The sequence below is a fragment of the Balaenoptera acutorostrata genome, chromosome 2, assembly GCF_949987535.1.
Source record: "Balaenoptera acutorostrata chromosome 2, mBalAcu1.1, whole genome shotgun sequence".
Lineage (NCBI taxonomy): Eukaryota > Metazoa > Chordata > Mammalia > Artiodactyla > Balaenopteridae > Balaenoptera > Balaenoptera acutorostrata.
Window position 1 is genome coordinate 37,842,341 of NC_080065.1, and position 20,560 is coordinate 37,862,900.

Consider the following 20,560-nt stretch of genomic DNA (forward strand, 5'->3'; position numbering starts at 1 on the left):
ATATTTCTCCTAGCTTTGAATTTTTTTCACTGCCAAAACTTAGCTGTCTCTCATGTAAAAGCTTTCTCAAGACTCATCTGGAAAATAAAAAATGTAAAACTCCATACAGTGGTAAAGTAGTTTTTGTAGAAACTGTAGCAGCATCTATATTTTATAGTTCTGAATCCATGATTTTGAAAAGATTAATTTTTCCATGAGTATTAGCTATACTTAGCCATGCCATTAAATTAGACAATTTCTCTCTCCCTGACCCTATAGAATATTATTTCTTGCACTGTTTGTAATAACCACTGTTAAGGGTCTAAGAGTCTTTCTAGTCCATTGTCAAAGCCATTGTCTACAGAAAGTCTGCTTTTGGAGAACAGTGGCTGTCCATGTTTTCATTGACAGAAAGGGAAAAGAGGCTCTCAAGGTCTGGGCACTTGCTTGTGGTCACAGAGCAGCTAAGTGGCAGAACTAGAAAAATAACCTGTATCCCTTAACCTTTATTTGAACTGTTTTTCCATTCCACCAGGTTTACCATGCTGCTCCCAACTCCACTCTTTCCTTTTCCATGCTGCAGGGAGAACTGTTACTTTCCAGAACAACGGTGGTAATACATTTAATCAGTGCTCATTCTGCCAAGCACAGAGATGTCAACAAAGTTGTGGAATTTCACAGTTGACATGGTTTTTTTCTTATTTCTCTAGAATCCTTCCTGTCTAAAAATTGAACTGTCACTCCTGGAAAAAATACTGGTTAAAAATGGAATTTCATTGGAAAATTCCACTGCTTTAATGTTGGCCATGACTAAATTTTACTCCATATTTAGAGCGTCTATAGATTGCAAACAAGTATCTCCTTAATTATTTTAGAAGGAATATGTGGGGAGTAGTGGAGAAAAAGGTAGTAGGTAGAGTCGGACCAGACACAGTATCTAGGACTGAATGACTCTCAAGAAAGTGGCTGAGTATCTAAATCTAAAAATAACAAAACTGAATATAAAAATGAAATAATTAATTAAAATTTTAATACATAAATTAAAATATTAAATAAAAATAACCAAATAGCCAACATCTAAAATAACCATTATTTGTTCATCTTGTTTAATGATGGCTTTCCCTATTAATAACACTGTATTCCATTCTTAGGATAACCACACCACCACCACATATAATACATATTTTATTTGCCATTAAAACCTCAGCAATGCCTGCCTAAGAGAACCTACATTCCTGTAGAAATTTTGTTTACTTTCCAGGTTTCGGAATACAAGACATAGGGATCACCGAGAGCCTTTTCACTCTTAAATTTCTTCATGCGTGCCTTTCTGTAGACAGGGGAACGGTGAAGTGGACTTTTGCCCCATTTCAAGTAAATTGGCTGCAAATTCACAGACCTGTTTCTAGGGCAAGTTTCCTTATTTGGTTTGTCTTTAAAGTCTTGTGATTTATGTTTATCAGTACTAACATTTTCTAAAAGGGAAAAAAACCAAATTCTATATTTAAGAAGGATGGTAATGGTAAGAGAAATAAGTGGCAAGAAAACTCTTTTTCCTTCCTCCCTCCCTCTCTCCCGCCTTCCTTCCTCCCTTCCTTTCTGCCTTCCCTCCTTCCTTCCTTCATTCCTCCCTTTCTCCTTTCTATCTATCATCTATGTATCATCTGTCTGTATCTATCTATATATTCCCTTATATTGGCTATTTAAACCACAATTGATTGCAGTGGCTTCATTTACCCTTAGGTAAATGAGAAGATGGGAGAAGATGGTTTTATGCTTGGTCAAATACTTTGATCAACCACTTTGGGAATGAAATATGAGGCCCCTAGATCATGATCTGGAAGGAAACAAATAAAAGGGTAATAAATTGTTCTACAAATGCAAAGTGAAGAGAAATCTGAAGATGGAGCAGAAAATGGGAGTAGGGGGGTATTGAAAGGAAGAAGGAGCTGATCATCATAATAGCAGGAGGGACATCCAAAGCAATACCAGGTACCAAGAAATTTCCAGGGGCAAGGCTAGCCAGATGACCATACAATATTGCTAAGTACCTCCTCTCTGTCATTCCAAACTTAAGCTAAATCTCTAAACACAAAAATTACTAGTGGGGAAATTAAGGAAAGCAAGCCATATCTCATGAATGGACCAATGGAGTGAAGAGAACAGCAAGGGGATATGAGGCATGAGTGAGTTGAAGAGTTCAGAAGGAACAGGAAATTGGAGCAAGGTCTGACCATGAGAATGTAAACTCCATGGAATTTGAAGAAATCTTGGTGAGTACTTCAGAATTTCCATTGGATGGGAATAGGGGTTTAAAGCAAATTCAATGTAATTCTCAGGATAAAATAATCTCATTGGCCATATAGTAAATATCTACACACTTGTCTATATGTCTATATCTATATCTTTACCCAAAGATAGATACACCATCTTTGTGTGCATGTTCCTTTCTCTATGGATTGAGATCATGGCTTTAAGTACTTGTCAAGAAATTTAAGTTATTAATATACTAATCATCTCAGAGCCATTTACCTTGCAACTTTGTTTAGTCCTATGGTTCTAAATGCCTACAGGGTACCTCTACCTCAGCAAATACAATTTCCCATAATTCTCCCTCCCTTCTCTCCTCCTCCTCCTCCCTTCCATTTTTCTGTCTCTGGTCATATCATTCTTCTAGTCTCCTAATTAATAGACTGAAGCCTTCCTTTACTTCTTCTTTCTCTTTTTCTTTACATTCCTCAAGCAAACCTTTGGGTGTTTAAAATATATTCTGTGTGTGTTTCCTTGCTTTCCTATTTTTATCACTAATAATTATAAGTTCTTATAACTTTTATTCTCTATTATTATAATATCTTAACTAGTCATACCACCTTGAGTCTTCCTTCTTCAACAACATCTCTGCTTCCAAACCATCTGCGTTGAGTTTGTATTTAGCTAAACTGGAAGCATATTTCCCTAATTCCTTTCTCTGCATGGTTCTGGGCTGGCACCAGAAGAAATTTGTATGAGATTGGGAAAGGGAAAGTGAAGCAGCTGACATGACATTCTGAAAGTTGGTATATAGTATGAGGTGCTTTATAGTTCATGCATGTTGTCACTGATCTGCTGACTCATCTTTTGTTATAGGGAAGTACCCAGACCTCCAACAGCTGCTAATTTCTTCCTCCAGCTTACGAGTCCTGGTCCAGGTGCATGTGAAGTTCCCTGATGACAGGTGTATGCTTCTTCCACATCAATCATGTTAACAGATTGCAGATGATGAGATACAGGTGCAGATTCCAGTTTGTCCTCATGGGTTCCAGTGGTCCTTCCTCTCCCCTGCTTCATGTCCAGCTGGCCCTGATGACCTATAGTGACGTTACACTCATTTCCAGATGCAGAGGTCTTCCATACGCTTTTTCACCAGCTCCCACAGGGTGTCAATTCTAATTTATATAATAAATCCCTTATTTCTTATCTCTCAATATGGCTCTTGTTCCCCAAGTGTTACAGAAATTGGTACCAGAAGTAGTTCTAGGAAAACAGAACTTTAAGGGTAGGTTCTCTGACTTAGTTCTGGCTAATCTGGAATTAGTTCTCTGATTTGGTTAAGTTTAAAGACACTAACAATTACACTGTCCAGTGGTAAAGAGGACACCAGTAGTACATGGCATGCAATAGCAGTAAGTCATACAAATTATCACTTATGGATACCTGTAATTAAGTGCTTAAAGAAAGTAAGGCTTTGGGTGAAAAAATAGTTGCTTTCATAAAATATCTTAGTGAAAATAAGTATAATGGGATGGATTGGTTGCTTTTATGTATGCTGGAAAACTTGAGGGAAAAAAATTAATGAGTTTAAACTTTAAATTCCCAGATCAAAGTTCAAGAAAATGACCAGAAAGCTTTTTTGACTGCCCTGAAAGAAACCCTTATCTCCTATAGCCATGGGGCTATGATATCTGAAAAATAAACCCAGAGACTAATCCTGTGGATGGCTGCATTACAGCACAAATTGAATTCAAATCTCACAGGGGCTCTTGTGTTAAAGTTAGAACATGGATTGGTAAGAAGAGGACCCAGAAAATTTGGGTTGGGACATATGAGCAGGTTCTATTGAAGTGGAAACATTCTGCGTTTGGTGAAGATAAGTCTAATTTGAATTACCACAATAGAGAGTTGCATTCTTACAACCAATTCCCAGACCCGAGGCAGTTCACAAAACCAGAGTCCCTTGAAAGAAGGGGAAGTTGGGCCTACTTGAGAAAGGAACTTGCAACACAGCTTAAATTTTATACTATAAATCTTCCTCTAACCGTCCTCAAAGGGACATGCAGTTGTTTACCAAACTAACCATACTTGGGGGATTGCTGACCACTTGCTGTGAAATGACCATAATTCACATAGATCCAAATGCCCCTGTGGTCCCCCAGTTAGAGTAGAAGCTCATGGTGGGTAGGTACTTAAGGGCCCTTGGCTTGGTTACATCTCACCATCGGTCCAGTGGATCACCAAACTCATTCTATGATTATTTTTCTAGCTCTAGAATGCATCTTTGGAACAGACATACTCAGCAGGTGTCAGAATCCCCACAACAGTTCTTTGACTCATGGAATGAGGGCTATAATGATAATAAATGATAGATGGATAGATAGATAGATAGAGACAGAGATAGATAATAATATTATAATAATAATAAAGTGGAAGCCACTGAACTGCCTCTACCTACCAAAACTGTATACTCAAAGCAATATTGGTCTGCAGGAGGGATTTGAGAGATTTATGCTTCTATCAAAACCTTGAAAGATACACTGATAGTGATTTGTACCACATTCCCATTCAACTTACCTATTTGGCTGACAGATCTATTTGGTCAGCAGGTAACAGACAGATCTTGAAAAAAGACAGTGGATTATCTTAAACATCAGGTGTTGACTTCAATTGCAGCTGTTGTTCCAGATATGGTTCTTTGCTGGAGTAAATCAATACAACTCCTGGCACCTGGTGTACAGCTATTGATCTGGCTAATTATCTCTATATCTCTATTATCTCTATATCTTTTGGTCAAAACCAACAGAAGCGGTTTTCTTTCAGTTCACAGCGCTCACAATCGGCCTTCACTTTCTTACCTTAGAAGGTATATCAATTCTCCTGCCCTATATTGTAACATAATCTGCAAGGACCTCCATTAAACAGAACATCACACTGGTCCATTACATTGATGATAATATGCTGATTGGATCTGGTGAGCAGGAAGTAGCAACTAGTTTATATACCTTGTTAAGGCATGTGTGTACCAGCAGGTAGGTAATAAATCCCCCAAACATTCAGGGACCTGCCACCTTGGTGAAATTTATAGAGGCCCAGTGATCTGAGATATATCAAGACATTCCTTCCAAGGTGATAGACAAGCTTTGGCATCTGGACCACCCTACAACTAGGAAAGGGGTATGACACTTAGTGAGTCTCTTTGGGTTTTTGAGGCAACATATACCCAATTTGGGCATGTTCCTCTGACCTCTTTACCAAGTAACCTAAAAGTTTCCCAGTTTTGAGTGGGGCCCAAAATAAAAAGGCTCTGTAACTTGCCCAGGATGCTGTACAAGCTATTCTGTCACTTGAGTCCCATGAAAAAGATTCAATGGTGCTTTATGTGTTGATGGCAGATAAGGATACCATATGGAATCTTTTGCAGGCCCCTTCTCTGTAAGTCAATCAGACTACCCACCTTTAGAATTTTGAAGCAAGCTATCCCATCCTCTGTAGTTAACTCTTCTATTGGGAAACAGCTTCTGGCTTGCTATAGGCTTGGCAATTGCCTTCTTTTAGCACTTAAAAATATCATTCCATTCTCTCTCATTTTTTTTAAGAAGTCACTCTCCAATTTATTCTTCCTCCTTTAAAAGTAATGTGTCATTTTTTTCCTTTGGCTGCTTTTAAGATGTCTCTTGGTCTTTGACTTTTAGCTATTGGCTGCTGATATGCCTAGGCTTTTGTCTTTGTTTTCTTTTTAATCCTGCTTAGGTTTGGTGGAGATTCTTTGAATCTGTGACTTAAGTTCTTTTGGCAATCTTTAAAAATCTTGGCCAATATTTTGCCCATTAAAGCTTTAGCCTCATTATCTCTCTCTTCTTCTTCTATAACATTTTTACACAGATATTAGATCTTTTTACTATGTTCTGTACATCTCTTACACACTTTTCAGTGTTTTTTTTTAATCCTTTATTCTTTCTGTGCTTCAGTTTGGATATTTTATATTGTTCTATCTTCCAATTCACTAATTCTCTCTTTCTCCGTCTCATCTGCTCTTACACTTATCTATTGAGTTCTTTTTTTAAATTTATTATTATTATTATTTTTATTTATTTATTTATTTATGGCTGTGTTGTGTCTTCGTTTCTGTGCGAGGGCTTTCTCTAGTTGCAGCAAGCGGGGGCCACTCTTCATCGCGGTGCGTGGGCCTCTCACTATCGCGGCCTCTCTTGTTGCGGAGCACAGGCTCCAGACGCGCAGGCTCAGTAGTTGTGGCTCACGGGCCTAGTCGCTCCGCGGCATGTGGGATCTTCCCAGACCAGGGCTCGAACCCGTGTTCCCTGCATTGGCAGGCAGATTCTCAACCACTGCGCCACCAGGGAAGCCCCTCTATTGAGTTCTTAATTTCACTTTATCATACATTAGAATTTCTCTGGTTAAATTGTCTATCTCATCATCTATTTTCTTGAATGTATTCATCTTTTTTTAAGATTTTTTTTGATGTGCACCATTTTAAAAGTCTTTATTGAATTTGTTACAATATTGCTTCTGTTTTATGTTTTGTTTTTCTGGCCATGAGGCATGTGAGATCTTAGCTCCCCAACCCGGGATTGAACCCACACCCCCTGCATTGGAAGGTGAAGTCTTAATCACTGGACTGCCAGGGAAGTCCCTGTATTAATCATTTTTAAAGTCTGTGTCTAATGATTCTGACACCTGGATCACCTGTCTGTTAAAAATTGTTGCAATAATTTGAGGCTCTTTCTGAGGTCCTCTTGAGGGGAGTTTTCTTCTTTTGGGGGGGTAGTCAGATTATGAACAGATCACCTTATTTCACTCATGGACTGAGATGTTTTGGAGATGAGTTTTCATCTTTACAGAGGCATGTCTATTTCTGGTCTACCCTTACTTCTGAGGTATAGCCCTTCTGGGAAACTAATTAGAATTCTAAGTTGTTTACTAGGACCTTTTCTCTTCTGCCGCCTTGATTTCTAATTTTTGTCTCCCCAACTTCATAAGGCAGTTTAAGCTCTTCTATTCTTTTCAGACTCCTAGCTGTCACTTTATACTTATTTTCTCCATGTTTTGGCTCCACAAATCTTATAAATTAGCAAGTACCTCAAGGAGAAAAAATACCATGGAATGTCAAGCTTAAGAATGTAAGGCTATGCGCGTCTGGAGCCTGTGCTCCGCAACAAGAGAGGCCGTGATGGTGAGAGGCCCGCACACCGCGATGAAGAGTGGTCCCCACTTGCCGCAACTAGAGAAAGCCCTCGCACAGAAACGAAGACTCAACACAGTCATAAATAAATAAATAAAAGACCGTGAATTTCTTTAAAAAAAAAAAAAAAGCAAACTGGGCTATTCATTTCAGTAACAGTCAAGTGGTCTTAGTTTAAAAAAAAAAGAATGTAAGGCTAACCTCATCGTGCTTCTTTTTTTACTGAAAGTGTCAGCTGCACTGTGTGCTCTTTGATACCCTCAAACATTTTTTGTGTGGTGGTGGTGGACATGGGGTGGGAAGGGTATTTTATGCAGCTCTCCCAGTTGCTTTCTGTGGCCAGTTTTACCTACAGCAATCTACAGCACCATTACTGAAGTAGAAAATTCCCTCCTTGCTTTTTTTTTTTTTCATTTTTTATTTTTTAAATTTATTTTTATGGCTGTGTTGGGTCTTCGTTTCTTTGCGAGGGCTTTCTCTAGTTGCGGCAAGCAGGGGCCACTCTTCATCGCGGTGCGCGGGCCTCTCACTATTGCGGCCTCTCTTGTTGAGGAGCACAGGCTCCAGACGCGCAGGCTCAGTAGTTGTGGCTCACGCGCCTAGTTGCTCCGCGGCATGTGGGATCTTCCCAGACCAGGGCTCGAACCCGTGTTCCCTGCATTGGCAGGCAGATTCTCAACCATTGCACCACCAGGGAAGCCCCTTCCTTGCTTTTTAAAAGAGTAATTTCTCTCATTTTACCTTCAAAAAAATGCTCATTGTCTGCTTCATAGATGTAGATGAACCTGGAAACACACATAATTACTGATGCTGTAATTCTGGTTTTTTATAACTTCTCATTACAAGGCCAAAACAAGCTCTCACTGAGCACTTTTACATTTTTAAATCAACAAGTGTCCTTGGCAATAAATGAGAACTGATGAGAGACCTCCGTGAGAATTTATATTCATCTTTAATGGCCTAATCGTTCAGCATTTTAAATTGCCATTAATTTCAATGCCAGTAATTCTTGCTTTCATATGCTACACTTGGCCAGGAAGAGGATAGATAATTGAAAACCACAGATAATCCAATATCTCTTTTGACCTTAGTTTTAAGCTTTCTCTCCATGCTTTTTTTCTTAACCAGAGATTTTACTATACATAAATGTTTTTCATGCTTCAGGGGACACAGAAACACATGAGAAAATTAGGCATATAAGAAAATCCCCAAAGACAAAAGGGAAAGCCAAAGTAGAAGAGTAGGGGTTCTAAAAAATCTACAAATGAAAAAAATTATCTCCAATGTGAAGGGGGATTTTTAAAATGGCTACTATGTATCAGGAACTTAAGATATATTTTTAGTACTAACAACAGACCTGTAAGGAGATATTACATCTATTTACACATTAGAAAACAGACCCATTTAATGAAGTGAGAGAGTGGCATGGACATATATACATTACCAAATGTAAAATAGATAGCTAGTGGGAAGCAACCGCATAGCACAGGGAGATCAGCTCAGTGCTTTGTGACCACCTAGAAGGGTGGGATAGGGAGGGTGGGAGGGAGACGCAAGAGGGAGGAGATATGGGGATATATGTATACATATAGCTGATTCACTTTGTGATACAGCAGAAACTAACACACCATTGTAAAGCAATTATACTCCAATAAAGATGTTAAAAAAGAAAGAAAGAAAGAAAGAAAACAGACCCTTTAACGAGTGAATGGCATCCTAGACTTTCTATTATTAATAGGGAGATTTCAACCTTGTTTTAATTCTAAGTGATAAAAGAAAGTCAGAAAGAACATCCACCAAGGTTTTGAGTAGAGTAAAAAGGCAGTCTTTGAACTTTTAGTTATCTTGCACTTATTTTTTCATTGAAACTTTTACCGAGATAATTTTAGATTCTCATTCAGCTGGAAGAAATAATACTGAGCTAATTCCCCATTATCTATTTTCCTCCAGTAATATTATCTTGCTAAGCTGTATTACAATATCACAAGCAGGTTAATAACATTGATACAATCCACCAATCTTATTCATATTTCTCATTTGTGTATATGTATGTGTGTGTGTATATATATATATATATATATATATATATATATATATTTAGTTCTATACAATTTTATCACATGTGTAGGTTCATACATCCACCACCATGGTTAAGATACAGAACAGTTGCATTCCCACAAGGATCTCTTCTGTGATTCTGTTATAATCACACCCACCTCCCTCCCACTCTCCCTCCCAGGTCCCTATTCCCTGATAACCACTACTCTGTTCTCCATTCTTAAAATTTTGTCATTTCAAAAAATGTTACATAAATGAAATCATATATGATATAATCTTTTGGTATTGGCTTTTGTTTCCACTCAGCATAATTTCCTGGAGATCCATCCAAGGTGTCATGTGTCTCAGTAGTTCATTGCTTTCTAATGCTGAGTAGCATTCCATAGTTTGGGTTTGCCACAGTTTGGTTTACCATTCACCCACTGAAGGACATCTGGGCTGCTCCTAGTTTTTGGCTTTTATGAATAAAACTACTATCGGCGTTCACTTATAGGTTTTGGTATGAACATAAGTTTTAATTTGGTGTGATAAGTGCCCGATAGTGCATTTGCTAGGCCATATGGTAATGCATATTTAGTCTTTAAAGAAACTCCCAACTGTTTTCCACAGTGGCTGTATCACTTTACATCCCCAGCAACAGCAATGTAGGGCTCATTTAGGGTCTTCACAACCTCACCAGCATTTGGTGTTGTCACTTTTTAATTGTAGTTATTCTGATCGGTGTGTTGATATCTCACTGAGGTTTTAAGTTGCATTTCCCTGAGGACTAATAATGTTGATTGTCTTTTCATGCTTTTTGCACTTGTTTTAATACTCCTATTTAGCACCAAGATTTGCATTATTAGTGACTGGAAGAATAAAAGAAAACTTGATTTTAAAAAATCCATCCTCATATTCTCTCCTCCATTGAGACTATAGCTCCTCTTGACTAAATTTCTTATCCAAAATCAAGTAGACCGTCACTAAGTACTCTTATTCAGAACTGTAGTTATTATAAAGATGCTGAAATAGATATTCATTTATACACTTTCTTTGGAAACCTTTTTAATATGAAAAAATTTCAAACATACAATAAAATGAATACTAACCATTATTTCATTGTAACCATTTTCATGTAATGATTGCCCTAAGCTTCATTAATTACCAAAATTTTGCCAATATTATTTTACCTATCTTTGCAATTTTTATTATTTATTCAGAGTAGTTTAAAGCAAATCTCTATGTCATATAACTTCACCCATGAATTAACACCTTTCCTGACAAGATGGTCATGTGATTGTCTAAGCTGGAGGACATAAGTTGATTGTGGAGCAAAGGTTCAAAATGCTCTCTTTTTGTATTGTTGAAAAAAAATCAGTGCAGAACATGATCTATTAGGCAGGTGTACTTTTTGGAATGTTTTACTGAATTGCTTTTAACATAATTACTCTTTTTCTGGACTGAACACCACTGTTTTATACATGTAAGTAGACTGATCATTTTGTGCTATGGTCTTGATAAAATAAAAAAGATGTTTCCTTATTAAATGGAAGGTTATATGCGATAAACAGGAGCATCTACTCCATGTATAGGATAGTTGTTTCTCTGACTTTAAGCCTTTGTTTTTTTCCTTTCTACCATAAGAAATGACTTTTAAGTTTAAGCCTCAGTTAACTTTTGCAAACGTGTCCAGTTCCACCACAAATTCTGCTGTCTTTGGAATATTTCTGCTTCTCCATGATACTGTAGATGACAGTGAGGTCATTTCACAATCGCTTCTTTTCTGAAAAACACAGCTGGCTGAGTTTGGTCAGCAACATTCTCATTGCTGCATTTCCCAAGTCAACACGGTATTTCAATTGACCTCTTCAGAACAGATTGTATCTATGTAATATCCTTCCACAATAAAACCTCCATAATCAAATGACTACAATAGCCATTGAGTGGTATGTCCCTTACTCTGGACCAGAATTGTTCTATTCCATATCCTTTCAATAACTCTAGCTCACTGAAACTTTAAAGTTCAGATTTTCTCAAACCAAACATAAGTGATGGTTGATGTCTGTCTTCCACCCACTCCTTACCAGGAGTACTGCATTGTTTGTGACAGAATTCCTTTTGATTTTGCATAGATCATAATAATTCACAAATTACTTGATTTCCCTATTGTTTTGTGCTTTGTTTTTGTTTGTTTGATTTTGATCATTGAGTCACTTTAGCTCCTTTTTTCTAAACATGGTTACACATTTTATTGAACAACTTGTGGTATATTTAAGGATGTGCTGAACACAAGCAAGTATGTTCAAGACCCCTCTAAAATAATCTCTCATGGTACACGTATTTTTCCTTCATAGGAAAGGAATTTTAAGTTTACTCTTAATTGTGATTATTTGATTGAGCTATATCTCTCCCTATATTGCTGTACTGCTGTATCCCTAGAACTTAGCAAACCACTGGCTCATAGCTGTTGCTATGCCAGCTATCAACTTATTGCGTCTCAGCTCCAAATCTACGCTTTACTGTCTGCTCTATGATAATGGAGATGGACCTAGCAAACAGGACTCCTTGGCCAACTGGCACAATGTTAACCCTTGTCAATAGAAAGTGCTGTGTAGACACTGGAGGAAGAAGAGGTTTCTCCTCCTGCTGTGGTGTGCTTCTCGTGAGGGTCCTACAGCCCAGTTTTTCCACTGTCCAGCCCCTGCGGCACACACAGCTTCTCCACACCCAGAAACTACAGCACAATTGACTTCTCCACTTCCTGGCTCCCGTGGTGTGTGATGGCCAGTGGGACCCAGTACCAGAAGCTTCCCCCAGCACTTCCTCAGGGAGCTTAGCAGTGGAGTGAGATATCTTCCTGTGAACTGTTTCCCTGGCATCTCTTCAGGTGGGTTTCTGGCAACTTCTGAAGTGTTGCACTCCCCACGACAGCTTTCTCGGGCACCTCAGAGGCAGATTTCCAGCAAGCTCTGCTGGCATGACACCATAGTGACTTCTCTGCCATCCAACAAGCCACAGCTGCACACTCTCCAACAAGGTCTGGATGGCAGTCCTGGAGGCCTCTCCTTGGATGCTCTATCTCAGTCCTAGGGGTAGTGGCTCCTCCTTATATACACTATTCCTATGCTGTTTTGAGTTTTCTTTCCTTCTTACTAGCCAATTCCTCATCACTCCAATCCTGTTATAGTTACTAATTCTTCATATTAAACTTTCCCTGTTCAACTTACCATGTAGTTTCTGTCACTTGATTAGACCTTCACTGATAATGTGCTGAATAAATATCTGTTGAAAGAAAATAAGAAAAGAAGGAAAAAGAAAAGGGAGGGAGGTAAGTAGAAAAGAGACAAGGAGAGAGAGAGAGAAAGAGAGAGCTCTAAATTGTTACTATCATATCCCCAAACCAGCTGTGTGATTATTTACTATTATTATTTGGAGTTAGAAATTTTAAAAGACAAACTGAGTTTTTTTTTAAAATTTTTGGCCTTGCTGTGTGGCATGTGGGATTCGCTCCCCACCAGGGATTGAACCCACTCCCCCTGCAGTGGAAGCACGGAATCTTCACCACTGGACTGCCAGGGAATTCCCCTAAAAAGACATACTGAATTTTGTGAATATAATCTTGTGCCACTGAATTACTTGTAATTAATTTATCCACTCTTTATTCATTCCTTCACTAAAACTTTTAGAGAAACTATTTTGCCAAGCCTATGATAATAGATTTCTTAGGTTAATGAGAGAATTGATAAATAGGCAAAGAGAATCCAGGCTATAAAGCCAGTAGAAATTTCTCTGAATATCAGATTTCAGGAACCCTAGATTTCAAGACTGACTTTAAATCAACTACATAATACTTCTCCTGTCTCTCTCCCACTCTCAACTCTTACCAATAAAGGAAATGGTGAATGAGTAAATAAATAAATAGGTAGGTAATTTAATTCCTGTTCTTTAAAATCTCACTGTCAGGAAATGCTGCTTAATGTCTAAATTAAATTCCTCACCCACATTTTCTATTCTTTTTTTTTTAGACCAAGAACATCCTTCATTAGTTATACATAACCATTTTTAAAATTCTTATTAAATCACTCCTTTAGCTTCCCTTCCGCAAGTTAAATATTCCAATTTTATTCTCTCACCATAGTTTTATTCTTCTTAATTCTGTCTTCCTGATGTTTCTCCAAGTTTTTCACACTTGTCTCAGTCAGTTCAGGCTGCAAATACCATAAACATTAAATATTATTTCTCACAGTTCTGGAGGCTGAGAAGCCCAAAATCAAGGTGCTGGCAAATTCAGCATCTGACGAGAGCCCACTCCCTGGTTTGCAGACGGCTGCCTTCTTGCTGTATCCTCACATGGCAGAGAGAGAGGATGGGGGACTCTGGTCTCTTCCTCTTCATATAAGGGCACTATTCCCACCATGGAAGCTCCATCCTCATGACCTTATCTAAACCTAATCTAAACCTCCCAAAGACCCTACCTGCAAATACTATCACAGTGAGGATTAGGGTTTCAATACATGAACTTGGGTGAAGGGGCAGAAACATTTATTCCACAGCAACATTCATCCTAAATGGCACTGTACTTCCTTCGGCAATCTCTTGTCAAGTTTGATACTCCTGACCTAATGCAAGTGCTTCCTCAAATGCTTTGGCCTTCTATATGCTTGTTTGTGTATTTGGGTATCAGTGATATGTTAAACACCTTTAGTTACAATATTAAAAATTTTTCACAGGTAGAGTAAACCTGTGTATACCTAAGATAGAAATTGTATATATGGAAAAGATGGGAGTTAGTGGAGAAGGACAGGAGGACCTAGAGACATACCTGGAAGGCAAACTGTGATGGAAACATTACATAATAAGCACTTGGACTACTTGGAAGAACTGTTTTAAAGACTATTTACAAACACACTAATAAAATTATTGACTCTTTTCTATCCATAAAGCGACTCCCTAAGAGTCTTTTCCTATGCAAGCAGTTCTGTGTGTACTTGAAAGTTATAAAGACAGGTTTCTTTAAATTATTCTTAAATCAGACACTATGCTAATTCAGAAAGGCCTTAGAGGACCCTTTCAATTCATTGATCCCAATATGAATAATTTCCCACATTTTAAGTCTTTAGAATTGGGATGCATTTCACAAGTGATGGTATCCTGCTATTGGCTTGGCTCCTTCAGCTTCTGGCAGCCCTACTCCTCCAGGAGAAGTTGAGACAGGCACCTCAGCTCCCTCTCACTCTAATCCTGACCTGATGTCCACCCCCAATCTGTTCCTTGGACAACTTGAACCCTCTTGTCAGTGAGAAGCCCTTGATAGTAAATGCAGACTTCAAGAAGGGTGGATTTCCTTGGGCTATTAACTGCTTATGATGTCTATCAGCTGAAGAAAGCATCCATTAATGACCCTTCTTAGTTTTATTTTTTAAATTTATTTTACTAAAGTATAGCTGATTTAGTTTCTGCTGTACAGCAAAGTGATTCAGTTTTATATATATATATATATATATATATATTCTTTTTCATATATAGTTCCCTGTGCTATACAGTAGGACCTAGTTTTTTATCCATTCTATATATAATAGTTTGCATCCTCCAATCCAAAAAGGGAATACTAGGCACACTCACCTGAGACTGAGGGAAAGTCTAAAAAATATCTTAATGTGCATACAATAAAATAAGTGATAAAAAAGCAAACAAAGTCTAAAAAAAAAGCAAACAAAATCACAATGAATTTTTAAATTGATGGTGTCTTCACACATAGACCAATGGAAAAGAACAGACAGCCCAGAAATAAACTCACGCATGTATGATCAACTGATCTTCAACAAGGATGCCAAGAACACACAATAGGGATATGATAGTCTCTTCAACAAATGGTGCTGGGAAAACTGGACATCCACATGCAAAAGAGTGAAATTAGACCCTTATCTTACACCATACACAAAAATCAACTCAAAACAGATTAAAGATTTAAATGTAAGACCTAAACCTATAAAACTCCTAGAAGAAAACATAGGGCAAAGTCTTCCGCATATTGGTCTTGGCAATGACTTTTTAGATACGACATCAAGAGCACAGGTAACAAAAGCAAAAATAGACAAGTGGGGCTGCATATATATAAGAAACTCCTACAAGTCAGTAGCAAAAATTTATATAACCCAATTTAAAAATGGGCAAAGGTACACGGTTGGTGGGAATGTAAATTGGTGAAGCCACTATGGAGAACCATATGGAGGTTCCTTAAAAAACTAAAAATAGAGTTACCATATGATCCAGCAATCCTACTCCTGGGCATATATTCAGAGAAGATGAAAGCTCTAATTCAAAAAGATACATGCACCTCAATGTTCATAGTAGCACTATTTACAATAGCCAAGACATGGAAGAAACCTAAGAGTCTATCAACAATCAATGGATAAAGATGTGGTGTGTACGTACACACACACACACACACACGCACACGCACAATGGAATATTACTCAGCCATGAAAAAGAACGAAATAATGCCATTTGCAGCAACATGGATGGACCTTGAGATTACCATACTAAGTGAAGTAAGTCAGACAGAGAAAAACAAATATTGTATGATATTACTTATCTGTAGAATCTAAAAAATTGTACAAATGAACTTCTTTATGAAAGAGAAACAGACTCCCAGACATAGAAAACAAACTTACGGTTATCAAAGGGGAATGGGGGAGGGAATAAATTCAGAATATGAGATTAACAGATGCAACTACCATATATAAAATAAACAACAAGGACCTACTGCATAGCACAGGGAACTATATTCAATATCTTGTAATAAACTATAATAGAATAGAAAAAAATAATATAGACATATAAAATATATACGTATAACCAAAACACTTTGTTGTACACCTGAACTAACACAATATTGTAAATCAACTATACTTCAAAAAAAAAATGCGCAAAGGACTCAAATAGTCATTTCTCCAAAGAAAACATACAAATGGCCAATAGATATATGAAAAGATACTCCTCATCACTAATCATCAAGGAAATGCAAATCAAAACCACAATGAAGTATCACCTCACACCTATTAGAATAGCTGTTATCAAAAAAAAAAAAAGATAGCAAGTGTTGACAGTATATGAATAAATTGGAACTCTTGCACACTGTTGGTGGGAATGTAAAATGATTCAGCTGCTATGGAAAGTAGTATGGAGGTTCCTCAAAAAATTAAAAATAGTGTGAGCATATGATCAGCAATCCCCTCTTGGGTACATAAATAATTGAAATAATTGAAATCAGGAACTGGAAGAGATATCAGCACTCCCATGTTCACTGCAGCATTCTTCACAATAGCCAAGATATAGAATCAACCTAAAAGTCTATGGGTAGATAAATGGATTAAAAAAATATGGTGTACACATACAATAGAATACTATTTGGCCATAAAAAAAAGAAGGAAATCCTGCCATTATGTGATGATATGGATGAACCTAGAGGACATTATACCAAGTGAAATAATACTGCATGATTCCAAAACTCATAGAAACAGAGAATAGAAATGGTGGTTGCTAGACGCTTGCGGGGGCAGGAAATGAGGAGTTACTGTTCAACAGGTATAAAGTTTCAATTATACAAGATGAATAGTTCTGGAGATCTGCCTACTACCTTGCACCTGTACTTGACAATACCATATTTAAGGTAGATCTCATGTTAAATATTCTTACTATAATAAAAAAGATGGTGTCATATTCAAAGAAATACGATAGTAACAGTTAAACATTCTCATATGGTGTGTATCTTGATGGTCCTAATGCCTTCCCCCCCCTACACCCACCCTCAATAGCTCCACAGGCTCCAGTGCTGTGACTAGTTTTCCTCTTTCCAGGACTCAGTGAATGGAATGGCACTAGATCTCACCAGGCGATGCTCTCTCTGTGTCACCAATAACATATATTTTTAGGCTCCTAATATCAATCTTATCTTTGGGGTTCTACTGATTCTGAGCCACAACTCTGACTTTGAACATGGGTTAAGATTAATGCCAAGAAAACCAAATTTCAGAAGGTGTTCAGCTACAAAGATAAAGCAATGCCCATCAGCCCCTCCTGCTGGTGTCAGTTGAGCATCCTTGTGTGGTTGCCTACACAGGGCCTTTTATTAGAGCAAACCCAGTAATTGCAAATGTTTCACAGGGACAATTTGCCTGGTGTGTGCCATTATCCTTTTTTATTTTGAAAACTACCCATTTCTTTATGAACTGGGTTGTATACAAGAGCTGTGTAGACAGGAGGAACAAAACCTGAAGACATGTCCCATTAGGTTGAAAGGTTTTGAACTCTCTGTTTTGTAGCTTACCAGAGTGACAAATCTAGTTCTATTCAGGAATTTAATTCACATCTCATTAAGTACCTTGGCAAAATCCAACATTAGCCCTGAAAGGCTAATTTGATTAAAGAATTGATGGACATTACTTCTCTCAGACTAAAGAAGTTAATTTTAATGGAGGTAATAATATCTCCCTGGCAGATTATTGTGAGAATGAAATAAATTAGCTAGTATATTCTAGGTGTTTTATACATTATAAAATGCTAAGCAAATGTAGGTAATTATCGCAGGTCTCTTTATTCTTTTGTTATAGCCTCCAGATTCCACCTCTTATTTCTTTCCTTTTCTTTTTCCTACATCTTCCTCAGAGGTCTTAACCTAATTATGTAGCTAAGGGAAACCCTCAGGCCTGGCTTACTGTCACCTCATTTTCAATTAGTAAATTGGTTCAATAAACACATTTGGAAAGCTACCATGGGCAAGTCACGGAGTTGTTATACTTATATACAAGATGTTAAAAACAGCACACAGACACAATGTATGCTACATTCCAAAGAGAAGCCACTATGCACACATTTTGGAATATCTGGCTAAGAAACAGACAACTCTTAAACCCTTACTTATACTGGGTGCATAAAAGGGCTGGGAGCTGGAAATTAAAGGCGTATTTGTGGAGCTTTGGAGAGCTACGGCACTCTAACCCAAGAAGGCAAAGTAGGAGATGCTACCTCCTATCCCCAAATCAAGAGAGAGGAGCTTCAAATGCAACACCAGGGTTTAAATGTGAGCCTGTGTTTTGCTGAAAGCCTGCTTTCGGTTTTAAGGTTCGTTGGATTCGCTGGCAAAATAACTACTCTCTCACACAAATAAACAGCTTCAATCAAATCTTTAATAGAAGGTCATTTAACTTAATTTCAATACACAATCATTAAAAGGAAAGGAATAAGAATATTAACAGAGTATACAAATTTCAATATACAATCATTAGAGGGAAAGGAATAAGAATATAAACAGAGTATATAACAGAGCATACATCACCGAATCGGGCCGACACCTACTTCCAGATCCAAGCAGCAGCTGGGAAGTCCCAAGTAACAGCAATCTGGAGCCCCAGTTGGGAAGGGTCCAATGTTCGCTGATCCCCGGGAACTGGCCAGATTCCCAAGGCCCAGGAAGCTTCGTGACTTACTCCCTTCTTTATCTGTTGGTTCCCAGGACTTGCTAGCACCGTTTCTGCTGAGCTGCATGTAGTCTAGCAGTTCGGCATGTAGCTCTTTCAGGGTCTTTGTTTAGTCAAAGGCCTATTGTTGCCTCTGAAGCCTGAACAAGACTATTTTACTAGCTTCCCCAATTATAGACAGCCTGGTCTATAATTTTCTCTTGAAAAATTTAAAGGGTAACAGATAGAATGCCTAGGAATGAGCCAAAAACATAAAATGACTGCATTAGGTACCTGGGCTCTCATGGTTTGTCAGTGGAAATAGGATCCTACGTGATTCATGCTACAAAAAAGCCAGGATAGTTGCCTGAGGTCGTTTCCAAGTGGACCACCCAGAGTGGCACCCCATTAAAGGCAATGAGGACCATGATAATCAAGCATGCTTAACCTCCACAAGCAAATATCATTTGTGTTTGATTGTGGCTTTGAGGGAAGGAATTGTCTTATCAATTACTTACTGGGATTGGTATGGGCATCACTCCCACGAGACTTGCTGTGTGGTACATGAAAGGCGCCTTTGGATGATTTCACACAGACATATTTAATATTATGGAACGAGGACACTTCAAGTATATGTCACACAGACATGTACTTAGACCACATGACATTTATTGATATTTATGCTTAAATCCACTTTGATATTCAGTATGGCAGTGGGAAGTGGGAAGGCACTGTAGACACTGAAAAATAAAAGGACAGGAACAACAGACGATTCTGGTAGTACTGACACACATTTTTAAAAGATCTGTCAGTATTTTTGCAAACAGATGTATTAATTATATTTTATTGAACCATGGTGGAAGATAATAGATTCTCCCCATCTTAAAAATGAAGAATCTGAAAATAAGCTAAAGAAACTCAAGGTAATGCTTTGTGAGGAAAGGGAAAGGTTAGTGCAAGGAAACCCATCCATTGAATAAATCTCTGCTTACACTTCCACTGGAACAATTTTCAAAGTTCTGCTGACTATATTGAGATGTAGGAGAAAGAAAACCTCTACCCACAACCTTTCTACCCACTGGGTAACACCTATAAATGCTCTTACATGTGTTCTCTGGGCCCAGGGACAAGCAGTTTTGCTTGTATTCTGCATACCTTCTGTAGGAGACCAGATCCCTCCTAGGACTCAAGAATTACCAAAGCTGCTTGAGTTCACACTCTGGGTGCAAGTGACAAAGGCCCAGCTCAAGCAAAAAGGGGAAATTTTGGCCTCATGTACAAGCATGGATGGAGAGAAGTTGGCCTTCGACACGTGCAGAAACAGGAACTCAAATACCACCAGGATGCCTCCTCCCTACAGCTGCAGTGTGTGTTTCCACTTCTTTCTCTCCAACTGGAGCTCAGCTTGTAGGGTGTGTGTATTGAGGTGGGGGGGGGATGGGGAAAGGATGTTGGTGCCAGAGTCACATTCTTATTACGGCTTAGGGAACAAGGAGGAATAAGAAAATTGGCTTCTCTCTCATCTCCAGTTTATAAACATAGGATAAATAACCTGAATGGTACATTTTGGGTCATACACCCAGCCCCGGGTATAATCACTCTGGACAAAGGAGAGCTACCAAAAGAGGCATAT

The 20,560-nt window shown here is 38.2% G+C and overlaps 1 protein-coding gene across 1 annotated transcript in view; it reads right to left on the minus strand.

The window, feature by feature from the left end:
* Window positions 1–18,637: 18,637 nt before the first annotated feature.
* Window positions 18,638–20,560, minus strand: part of OXCT1 (3-oxoacid CoA-transferase 1) — a 137,854-nt gene continuing 135,931 nt past the window's right edge. The window contains exon 17 of the mRNA XM_057540656.1: window positions 18,638–19,667. Within this exon, the coding sequence (XP_057396639.1) occupies window positions 19,596–19,667 (72 nt within the window). The 3' untranslated portion in view covers window positions 18,638–19,595. The remainder of the gene's footprint in view (window positions 19,668–20,560) is intronic.